Source organism: Artibeus jamaicensis, unplaced genomic scaffold (assembly GCF_021234435.1).
Source record: "Artibeus jamaicensis isolate MK-2021 breed Jamaican fruit bat unplaced genomic scaffold, CSHL_Jam_final contig_477, whole genome shotgun sequence".
Lineage (NCBI taxonomy): Eukaryota > Metazoa > Chordata > Mammalia > Chiroptera > Phyllostomidae > Artibeus > Artibeus jamaicensis.
Genome location: NW_026521854.1, coordinates 7,047,603 through 7,059,118, shown reverse-complemented (window position 1 = coordinate 7,059,118; position 11,516 = coordinate 7,047,603). Strand labels below are relative to the sequence as shown.

General features: G+C 56.4%; 1 protein-coding gene across 1 annotated transcript; it reads right to left on the bottom strand.

The window, feature by feature from the left end:
• Nucleotides 1–4,429: 4,429 nt before the first annotated feature.
• Nucleotides 4,430–11,086, bottom strand: IQCN (IQ motif containing N). Its single transcript, XM_053668056.1, has 3 exons — nucleotides 7,700–11,086; nucleotides 5,317–5,359; nucleotides 4,430–5,262 (listed from the first exon to the last, which is right to left on the bottom strand). The coding sequence occupies exons 1-3, from the start codon at nucleotides 11,084–11,086 to the stop codon at nucleotides 4,430–4,432; spliced, it is 4,263 nt and encodes a 1,420-aa protein (XP_053524031.1).
• Nucleotides 11,087–11,516: the final 430 nt, after the last annotated feature.

Sequence of the window (11,516 nt, the reverse complement as noted above, 5' to 3'; positions counted from 1 at the left end):
GTCTAATGGGAGGGGGGAAAGTGGGGTCCAGCTCAGACCTGGAGAGCAGGACTGAACAACGGGGAGGGGGCGTTTGGACTCCTTGTTCTCTGCATGCTTCTGGGGCTTTCCTGCCTCGAAGCCTTTGCGTAGGGCTGTCCCTGCCTCCTGGAAATCCTTCCCCGCCCCACTGACTGTCTGCCCCTAAAGACCTGAAGGAAGATCAACCAGAATTTAGCTCCTCCCTGGCTGAAACCACCCACCATGGCACTCGGGTTATAACCCATACTCCTTCCTGTGGACCATCACACCCTTGGTTGTTTCCCAAACATCCAAGTTCTTTTTACCCCAGGGCCATTACACTCTCTGTGCTTGGTTCCTGGGACAGCCTCCTGGCTTTCCCCAGGGAGGCTCCTTCCCGCCTTTGAGGTCTCAGCTCAGTTATCACCTCCCCAGAGAAACTTCCCTGCCTGGACAGCGAACCTGGACACGCAGGCCACTGGGACCTGGCCCGGGCCCCAGCTGGTGACTGTGCTCTTCGCAACCATCTGAGACATCATCTGACCCCCTGGCTGTTGTCTTCGGGCCCCACGAAAGATGGAGAGATACAGACCCACTGAGCAGGATGGACACCACAGACACACTCCATGACCAGCCCGCCTTCCAGTGTCACCTGGAGCTGAGGGGAGGGTGACACGCACAAGGCCCAGAACCGTGGAAGTCCCTCCCAGAAAGCCGGGCTAACTTCCCTCTCTGCTTGCTGTCTGACCTTTTAAAAGTACATTTTTATCCTTTTGCTTTTGAGTGTATTTGTCTTCAGGGATTTCATCTGGTTTGCTGTGTTTTCACAGCTCTCATTGGCTACACTTAGGGGTTCTTGCAAAGTGAGAAAAATCTAGAACTGTTTGCAAACGCAGCGGCCTTCTGGGGATAAATGTGAAATTAGACACTTTGCGGTTTTAAAAAGAATTTATTTATTGATTTTAGAGAAAGAGGGAGGGAGAGAGAGAAAGAGAGATTGACTTGTTGTTCCACTTATTTATTCCTTCGCTGGTGGATTCTTGTATGTGCCCTGACGGGATGGAACCCGAAACCTGGGCGTATCGGGACAACAGTCCCGATACCCGGCCAGGGCTGAAATGAGACACTTTGTAAAGATGGTGTATACCCTGTGACTTTAAGCAAAAGATCATCACATTTTGCATTTGTACTCTTCTTTGAACATTTTGGAGACAACATGTTAGTTTGACTTACAAATTTTTCTAGGTGCCTCTAAAATTTTTTGGCTTTTATTGAACCCAGGGGCCCTGGGGGGTCATACCCTATAATCTTCCCACCCTCACTGCCTTCCCACTAGTGCCCTACTCAGCCACTTCCAGACATCTCACTCTTCCTCAAATGCACCCGACACAGAACTACCTACCTAAGGACCTTTGCACAGGCTGTGCCTGCTACCTGGGCTGCTCTCCCCCCAGATAACTTCGTGGCTCCTCCCTCACCTCCTTCAAATCAAGACTTTTGCTAACCAATTTTTAAATGTCAAACCATTTGCACTCATATCCCTCCTCTTATTTTGTTCTTTTATAAATAAATATGAAATTTACTTATAACCTTTCTTCCAACATAGCTGTGTCCCACAGCATGAGACACACCTTAGGCGTGTAATAAATGTGCAAGAAATGGAGTTCTGAAGAGCTTCAGGCAATACTAGGGGTGGAGGGGGGAGGGGTGCAGCCCTTCCTTGCACATTCTCAGGTCTGTGTCTCCCCCTGGAGCCCGATCCCAGAACTGCAGCCCAGTAACGCCAGCCATCCTCCACACCCCCACAAACCAGACAGCCCCAGGCCCCGGGGCCACAGCAGTACCCTTTAGTTGTGGCCAAGAGCAGGGAGGAGGACTCCACTCTGGGGCTGGGGGAAGTGGGCCTCCAGTGCAAGGTCAAGGAGATGGAACTCAGGCAGCCAGAGTGGGAGATGGGGGTGAGCTCTGAACTGGAAAGCCAGAACTAGGGTGGGATATTGTCTCTGGTTGTGGGGAGGTGGGCACCAGCCCTAAACTTCTGGAGCTGGAACTGGGCTTGCTGGTGAGGTTGTTCTGAATTTAAGGAGCTGTGTGTGTGTGGGGGGGGGAGTCTGCCCCTGAACTAGGGGTGCTGAAATGGATAGTGTAGCCAGCTGGGGGGCTGTGGGAGGGGCTTAAGTGGTTGACGGAGGTTTTCACAGAACTAGGAGAGCCGTGGCTGGAGAGAAAAGCAATCCAAAGTCTGGAAGTTGAGGTCTCAATCTCTCTCCTAACCTCTGGAAATAAAACACCAGGAGGTACAAGGAGGGGCCGATTAGGAACAGCGGTGGGTGGCTTCAACCCCAGTCCCCTCTCTGGATGCTTTCTTTCCCTATGAGGACCTGGAGGGTTTAGTACAGTGGGAAATGAGGGGCCATTGTTTGAAGCTCTTTGTCTGAAGCCCCTCCCAGGCACAGAACCCAAGAGCCAGGCTGAGAGAGGGTAAATATTTCATGGGCCACACCCCACAATTACTTCCTTCCCAGTCCCAGGCTGCTGGGCACATTAGCTTCTTGCAAGTTCATTCACCACTCTCTTCCTACCCCACCCTGTCCACTCTGCCCTGAGTGGATCTTTTTTTTTTAAGATTTTATTTATTTACTTTTAGAGAGAATGGAAGGGAGGAAGAAAGAGAGGGAGAGAAACATCAATGTGCAAGAGATGCAGAGATACATCAGGACGAGGACTGAAGCCCAGGCATGCGCCCTGACTGGGAATCGAACCAGTGACCTTCCACTTTGCAGGACAACACCAGCTGAGCCACACGGGCCAGGGCAAGAGTTCAGCTCTTGTTGAATCACTATATTGTACACCTGAAACTAATATAATGTTGTATATCGACTATAACAACATAAATTTTAGAAAAAAAGTTGTTCAGTTCTTTGCCCTTAGAACTGTCTTACTGGGCAGTAGAAGAAATTAGGTGCCAAGAACCTCTCCTGGGAGCCATAGATGCTCGGTGACCAGGAAGTGAGCCCTTATCCTCCCTTCCCATGGTTCTGGGGTCTGGTTAACAGAAAGGGGTTTTAAATGGAACTCAAACTGGGTATGAGGCAGTCACAGCCTCTTGCTGGCTCTGGTTAGGCTGCAGTTGCAGAAGTGGCAGCCTCAGGGTGGGCATGGGGGGTGGAGGGGTGGGGGTGCTTCAGCTGTTCTCATGAGTCCCCCACCTTGCTTCTGGGAGGAGCCGCCTCTGTGGGGTGGGTGGCTGGCAGACCAGTGTGACCTGAAGAAGGGGCCCAAAGGCCAGGTGTGTGGCTGGGCAGAATGTACCCCTCCAGCTTTCTAGAAGCCCATCTTCTTCCTTACCTGCTCTCAGCTGTAGGGGTGTCAGCAAAGCAGAGAAATTTATGTCAGGTTGCAGCAGCAGCACCAGAGCCAGCAGCAGAAGTGGCCGTAGCAGCTGGGAGCCCAGCAGTCCAGTTTGGGGAGGGTGAAGGGCAGGCTCTGCACAGGTGTCAAGAGTGGCCAGGTGCGTGACCAGCTGGCTGCTTTTTACACCTGCACAGGGGAGAGGCGGAGGTGGGGCCTCAGGACAGGGGGCCTATGAGGGGGTTCTACATGTCTCAGGGGTACCATACTGGCCCCCCTTTCCACTTGGACCCCCACCTCACCTAAAAATCCTACCTGAACCATGACACCAAAGCTGTGAGATTCTGCCCATCCTTTCAGGACACCCCTGCTCCTTCCAGTTCCCCTCTCCCAACAGCCCCCCCCACTCTGTGGTCCCCTCCATAGCTGCCCTAAACCCGTGCTGTCACCCTCTCTGCCCCTCCTCCAACCAGGCTGCCCCCTCTGCAAGCTTGCAGCCCCCTCTCCCCCTCCATGCCCCGTCCCTGTCCCTGACCCATGGGCTGGGATCATCTGTTTGGTTCTCTTTCACCCAGACTGGATCCCCTTGGGGATAAGCCCAGCCTCTCACCAAATTCGTACATGGCTGGAACCCCCAGAATTTCCTTTTAAAAAAAGGCACCATGCACTCACTCTTAGGGTTTTCTAGGGCCAAGGGACTCGTGATGGCCATTCTGGGCCAGGTCCCCAGATATTGGCTTCCGAAGTGCATTAGGGACACCTTCCATCTAGATGCGACTGGACACCACCCCACCAGTCGTGGACAGGTTCAGCAGCCACACTGGAAGCCCCTGACCTCTGGGAAGGGCTTGGGTTCCCATCTCAGACACACACTATGGGTGCCAACTGTGTGGTTGGAAGTTTAGGGTCCCCTCCCAGTCCACACGGTGTTCTAGATTCCACCCATTCCCCCCACACCCATGTCTAAGATAGCTATACGAGCACAGGCAGACCAAGACCCCAGCTGGGGAGGGCTTTATTCATTAGACCAAGACAGCCACATGGCACCCCCCCTGCTGTGGCCCCACCAGGCAAGGTCCTAGACTCCTGGCCATTGCATGTTCTGTGGGCTGTCCCACGCCACTGGTCCCAAGAGTGCATCCGTGGTGAGGGAAGCCCGGGTATAGTGGCCGCGCCAGGTGGCTTGGAGCATCTTGGCTGCAACTTGCTGCTGCCTTAGCCAGCGACGCACAATGAAGCCCCTCCAGGCGGACTGGATGATGATGGCTGCCTTATTCTGGCCAAGGAGCTGCCGCTGAGGGCTCTGGGGAATCAGCTGGGTGCCGCAGCTCCATGGCATGCCAGCCTGGCCTGTACTGCCCTGGCCCATGCCCTGTACCACCCGCGTGGGCAGTGTTTGCCCACACGTGTGGCATGTGCGAGGGCTGGAACCCACAAGCATCACTGCACTGGGCAGCCTCCCCAGCTGGGGACTCAGCGACTGGCAGAGGGTGCAGGCCTTTGGCTGGCACGACTGGAAGCAGCGGTGGTTGGAGATCAACTGGACCCTGTCGCCCATGCAAGCCCACATGGCAGGGAGCAGCATTTGCTGGGCTCGTCTCCGTCGGGTGAAGTAGCCTCGCCATGTGGCCTGAATGACTGTGGCAGCTCTGCAGAGCTGGGCCAAGTTCCGCCGCGTGCAGTGGCCACGCCAGGCAGCCTGGATGACGACAGCCCACTGGTGCCACACTCTGATGGTACGACGCACCAGGTAGCCACGTGCACATGCCTGTATAGTGATCACGGCTTGCACTATTATCTTCTCCACAGTATGCACCGACGCTACTAGCTCGCCCAGCCGTCTTAGATCCACCGCTGCCCGGCTGCCCACGGCGTCCCCTGGCACAGTGCACTTGGCTCGTGCCCAGGCTCCACGGGGGGCCTCACCACCGTTCACGGGTCTGACTGCAACACTGGGGACGGTGGGCTTCCACTCTTGGCCACCAGCCACGTTGGCATCCACGGGGCCCTGTAGTACAGTGGAAGTCAGGGGTGCCCTGTAACTGTCCACAGGAGCAATGATGCTGTGGAAATCCTGAGGTCCCTGTAGTGACCCCTGGTTACAAAGGGGCCACTAGGAACCACCTGATGAAGATTCAAGAGATATCCTTCTAACCCTGTGGTGCAACCCAGGGATGGCCCTGTCGTGAGCCAGGTCACCAGTACGGATAACAGACTTTATGTCTGGCAGTGAGCCCATGGAGATTTTGGGACCTTCCTGTGAGGGGCTGGAGGCGTGCTCCCCGACCTTCTGGGAGGGCCCAGGCTTGGCCACAGAACCGTCCAGCACTCCAGAGACAAAGCCACCATCCGTGGACCTGGAGGACTTTCCAGAGCCAAGGAGGTCGTGGTGGCTGCCCTGAGCCAGTTCCCAGACACTGGCTCCTAAAATGCACTGGGGACAGCTTCCACTCGGACCCACCGGATGGCACGACACTGGCCTCAAACAGATACGGCAGCATATATGGGGCCACACTGGTGGCCCTGACCTCCAGGAAGTGCTTGCGGCCCCCATCTCAGACACAGACCCCAGGTGCAAACTGCATGCCACAGAACTGCCATGGACCAGCTCGGGTGACCCCGACGCTATAGTAGAAGCCACTCACTCATGGGAATGGCTCCAGGGCACGTGAGAAGCCAAGGGGCTTCAGGGGAAATGAGCAGCTGAGGGGCTGCAGGGGACTTTGGCAGTGGCCAACAGTGGCTCCTGATGGCTGGGATAGGCTTGGGATCAACTTATTGGTCAAAGCTGGCTGCTGATGTGAGGGAGGAACCACATTACCTACAGGCAGACTTCGCTTCAGCCCCGTCCTGTCCGGTTTCCGGCACAAGCTACCTTTCGGACCCATGAAGTTTTGGTTTGAGGACATGCTCCTCTCATCCTGACCACCTGAGCCCCAGTGGACACTCAAGGTCACTTGACTGGACATTGAGCTGTGGCGCAGAGTGGGGTCACCTCTAAGGCTGGAGAGGGCAGGCGGTACAGGTTTGGGGGTCATGTGCCCATGGCCTGCTCTCCATCTCTTCCAGGTCCCCAGGCCTCTGGGACCTCCTCATGGCCTCCACAGAGAGGAAGTCCCCATCAGAGCTGGCTTCTCTGGCCTCCTCCTTCACTAGGTCAACAGTGCTCTCAGACTGGCCACAGACATGGTGGAAAGGCTGAGTGAGCTATAGCAGCACAACGAGCTCTGGGAATTACTCACATTTAGGCCATAGTCTATACCCTGGGAGAAGCTTCTAGCTCGGTCACTGTGTGAACCCTGTGGCAAATGGGCCTCCAGTTTCACTGAGTAGATGGCCAGTCACCAGCTGCTGTGGGCAGTGCATGCCAGAAATGATACCCTGTGTTTGATTCTTCTCCTGCCCAGGGATGGCTGTATGGAGAAGGGTAGGCTTTAACCAACTTCCTAGGGAGGCTTCCAACAGCCCGGCTTCTCCCCAACTCTTGAATGCCCCGTGATGACCAGGAACCATGGAGCCAGGCAAAAGGCCTGGGGTTCTGCCACAGGCCTTAAGGGTCTGAGGTTGGGATAGGGGCACATTGCTCACTGCGGTGGCCTTCGGTAGACCTGAAGTCACCTTGTTGATCATCTTACTACTGCCCAACAAAGGCCCATTTATGATTTAGGGACTGAGTCCTCTGCGTGGTCTCTTCAGGGACCATGAATGGATGTTGCAGACTTTTGGCTGCTAATGGCCAATACACCCCGGGGGTCCCCCAGGTGACTCCAGAGGGTTGACAGCAATGAGCAGGGCCCCCATAGGCGGTGGAACACTGGTGGGAATGGATGGCCCTCCTACCACCTGTAGAGCTGGCAAGCTTGTCTGGGGCCACCCTGCCCTCCCGCGATGATGCCAACAGATGTGGGGCCACCCTGCTGGCCACATGTGGCTTATGGGAGCTTGAGGCCATGCCTCCAGCCACCAATGACCAGCTGGTGCTTGGGGTGATGCCATTGGCAATGAGCGGCTGCCACGGCTGGTGGGGCAGCTGCAGGGGGAGTTACCCAGGCAAATTGGGGCCTGTATCACTTGCCCTGGGCTTGAGACCTGATGCCAGTTTGCCAGCTCCTGGGTGCAAGCAGTCCCTGGGGAGCCCCATCTCCCATGACAGAGTGGGGTCCAAACCAGAGATTGGGGGAAATTGAAGAACAGTGGTGATCACCCTGCCGACCAAGGAGGCTCCCACCAAGACCACAGACAAACAGGGTGTCCCCCCGACCAGGGCCCCATCCCCCATTTCCTCCAATGGCCCAGCTGGCCAGTCTGTGACAAAGCCTTCCCAGGCCCCACCCAGGGGAACCCTGACCTTGCTGGTCTGTGGTCTCACACGGCCCAGGGTGGGCCCCCACGCAGCTGATGGGCTCCCCCTGTAGGTCACCTCCACTGGGGCTGGCGTCACCATCATCCCACTTTCCAATGTTTTCGAGGCAGCCTTAGGAAGGATGAGTCCACTCCTCAGGGCCGCCTGAGACAAGGACTGGCTCAGGATGGCACCCAGCTCACCCTGACACAGGGCCTGGTTCAGGGTGGCCCACTCTTCTTCTGTCAGGGCCTTGTTGAGCATATCCCCCAGTTTGCCCTGCATAGCCTTAGTGAGTTCTGCCCGCAGCTCACCCTGGGACAGGGCACGGGACAGTGTAGCGCCCAGCTCGCCCCAGGACAGCGCCTTCACCAGTGCTGTGCCCAGCATGCCTTGGGGCAGGACCTTGGCCATCATAGTGCCCAAGACTTCCTTGGACAGGGCCTGGTTCAGTGCCGCTCTCACTTCCCCCTGGGAGAGAGCTTTTGCCAGCATATCGCGGAGGTCCTCCTGAGAGCCCAGCACAGCGGCCAGCTCAGCACACAGTGAGGCAAGCTGGGAGGCCACCAGCTCCTCCTGACAGGGTACAGCTGGGCTGGTGGTTGGTGGCTGGGCCCAGGTGGTCCCGCTGTCACTGCGGGATTCAGCATTGCACGTGAGGTGTCCAGTGGATGCCAGCAGCGGCACCAGCATGCTCTGGGTCTCAGAGGCCTCCTGGTGTGGGCCCTTGGGGGCTTTACCCTGGGCATAGCCGTGAGCCGGAAGCTGCGTCAGTCTGTCCTCTGGCTTGGCTCGAGACAAAGTGCCAAGAGGGCCAGCCCGTTGGCAGGGCTGGGCTAAAGTTTTGAACCCAGCCAGGGGTGGCTGGGACTGAGTCTTGCCTTCTTCAGGGGCCTGATGGGCAGTGTGGGGGCACTTGGCTGTTTCTGGGACCAGTGGCACTTGGGGCTGGGCCTTGGTCAGCCTGGTTGGCAGATCTGCTTGAGACTGGACCTTTATCACTCCTGTGGTCAGATGCATCCGGGACTGTGTCTTGGTTGGACACGTGCCATGATGGGCAAGGGTCGGGGCTTTGCTTAGCTTGGCAGGTGGATGTGCCTGGGGTAGGGGCTTGGACAGACACATGCCCAGATTTGCCTGGGGCAGGGCTACAGACAGCTTGGCAAACAGATGTCCACGGGATGAAGCTGGGCTTGAACAGGTGGCCATCTGTGCCTGCGGCAGGGCCTTAGCTGGATTGGTGCCCAGCTGTGCCTGGGGTAGAACCACATTCATTTCTACAGGCATGTACACCTTGGACTGAACCTTCACAACATCTTTCTTCAGCTGTGCCTGTGATAAGACCTTGCTCCTGTCCTTGGCCACACTGGTGTTATACATAGTTGCTGTTTTCACCTGTTTCTGGGAGAAGGTCTTGATTTTCTCGCCTTCCAAAGAAGGCCTAGCCAGAGCCTTGGGAGTCCCAGCCCCCAGATGTGGTGGGGGGCAGTATTTCACTTTTCCCTCAGTCAAGTGTGAATGGGACGAGACTTTGACCATGCCCACCGTCTGTCTCCCAGTCACCACAGCCTTGGCCTTTGGTCTATTCAGACATGTATGTGATGAGGTGTTAGGAATAGCAGCTGCCACGGCTGCTGGAGGTGAAGCCTTCAGATTTCCAGCTGCAGAAGGGGGCTGGCACAGCGTCCTGAGAATGGTGGCCATTGAGCGTAACTGGGCTGGTGTCTTGGTGATCATGGCTGCCAGACGCGTCTGGGGAGGGATCTTGGTCATGGAGGACCCTGGGAGCGTCTGAGATGGGGTTTTGGCCATCGCAGCCACTGGACATGTCTGCAGTGGAGTCTTAGCCATGGTGGCTGCTGGGCATGTCTGGGGCCGGGTCTTGGCCATCATGGGCACCTGGCATGTTCGGGGTGGGGTCTTGGGCATTACAGGGACCTGGCATGTCTGAGGCTGGGTCTTGGCCATCATGGGCACTGGGCTTGTCTGAGTCGGAGGCTTGATCACTGAAGTCAACAGGCATATCTGGGGGGAGATTTTGGCCAACATGGCAGCTGGTTGTGTCTGGGGTGCAGTGTTGGTCATCGAGGCTGTTGGTTGCATCTGATCTGGAGTCTTGGTCACTGAAGCCGCCAAGCACGGCTGGGGTGTGGTCTTTGTTATCATTATTGAGGGTACCGGGCATGGCTGGGTTGAGTTCTTGCTCAAGATTGCTGCCAGGCATGACTGGAACGGGGCCTTGGCCACTGGGGCTGCTGAGTCTACCTGGGGTGTGGTCTTGGTTATTGTTACTGTGGGTGCTGGGCAAGGCTGGGGTACGGTTTTGTTCATCATGGACGCCAAACACGACTGGAGTGGGGTCTTGGTCACTGCAGTTGCTGGGCACATCTGGGGTGGGATCTTAGTTGTGGTTATGGTGGTCACCGGGAACTGCTGGAGTGGGGTCTTGGTCATCACAGATGCTTGGCCTGTCTGGGGTGGGGCTTTAAGGACCTCTGCTTCTACAGGGCCCTGGGTCTGGGTCTGGAGGGCTCTGTGAAGTTCCTGGGCACACCTTCCACATGGCAGTGGCGCCAGGGCTCCTTCCTTGTTGGCTCTGGTAATCACTTGCTTGGTTTTCACTGTGTTACCTTCTGTGTGGATGAGACTGGTATTTCTGATAGTTCTGGTTAGCAGGCATGGGTGGCTCTTTGCATCTGGACTTGCTGGACATGGAAGTCTCATGGAGACAGTCTGTTGTGGCGGGAAAGTGCCGCTGGGGCCTCCAGTGGTACATGGAGCCTGCACGCCCGGCTGTGGAATGCCTGGAGGCTGCCCCAGGGCCAGCTGGTGGGTAGTGGCAGCTGAGACGTTAGCAGAAGGGGACTGGGTCTCCCTACTCACTGTGACAGGTGGGGCAGGGAGGAGCTTGCTCTCTTCTGCAGACTGGAACCGCACCTGCTGGGGGGGATGGTAAGGGATGTCCCCCTCATCCATGCTCACTTTTTTCTCCATCTCCTTGCCAGACCGGAGGAGGCGCCTGGTATACAAGCGTCGCCAGGCCTCCTGGATGGCTTTAGCTGCCAACATCTGGGAAATCAGCTTCTGCCGGAGCCGGTAGCCCCTCCAGTTGGCTTGGATGAGGGTGGCTGCATGAGACAGCATCAGGTCCATCTCATCCACCAGGACGTTCTTGAAGGCCTGGCTCTCAACAACGGCCCGGAGGCGTGGAATGGAGCGAGGCACCATCTTACCCTTATCTGGCTGTTGCAGGGGGGTCTCCCTGGATGCAGGCTGCTCACAATGGGGTTGTAAACACAGTGTCCCCACTCTGCCTTGAAAATTGGGGGTGTGCTGGGGCTGGAAGGAGCTCTGTCCACTGGGTAACAACTGTAACTGTGTTGCTTGCTGCATTGTCTTGGTTCCTAGGCTGATCAACTCTGCCTGTGGAGGTGGCAGGGAGGTGGTCAAAGTGGAGTTGTGCAGACAAGAGGGGTCCTAGGACCGAAACCTTGTTCCTGGCACCTCGCAATCTTTCTCCTATTCATTGCAGGCCCTCTCTGTCCTGGCCTCTTGACCACCTGTTTTTGGGACATATTGTGAGTACAGCACTGATCGTACTGTTTGTGTGTGTGTGTGTGTGTGTGTGTGTGTGTGTTATTGTTATTTGCCTCTCCTGACTATAAATTCCTAGAAGGCAAGAAACAGGTCTGAGTCACTTCTTTGACCTCATCTCAATCATAGGCTGTGAATGGGTGGGTATTGGGTGAGTGACTAACTTGACTAATAAATGAATGGGTGAGTGAGTTGAAAGTTGGATGGATAGCCCTGGCTGGTGCGGTTC

Excerpts from the sequence above, each read along its gene's own strand:
- IQCN (XM_053668056.1), bottom strand. The coding sequence starts at position 11,086 with ATGCAGCAAGCAACACAGTTACAGTTGTTACCCAGTGGACAGAGCTCC. Across the intron at positions 5,360-7,699 it reads TGAGACCACAGACCAGCAAG|GGCCCCGTGGATGCCAACGT; the intron begins GTCAGGGTTCCC and ends ACTGTACTACAG. Across the intron at positions 5,263-5,316 it reads TGGTGGCCAAGAGTGGAAGC|GAGCCTGGGCACGAGCCAAG; the intron begins CCACCGTCCCCA and ends AGGCCCCCCGTG.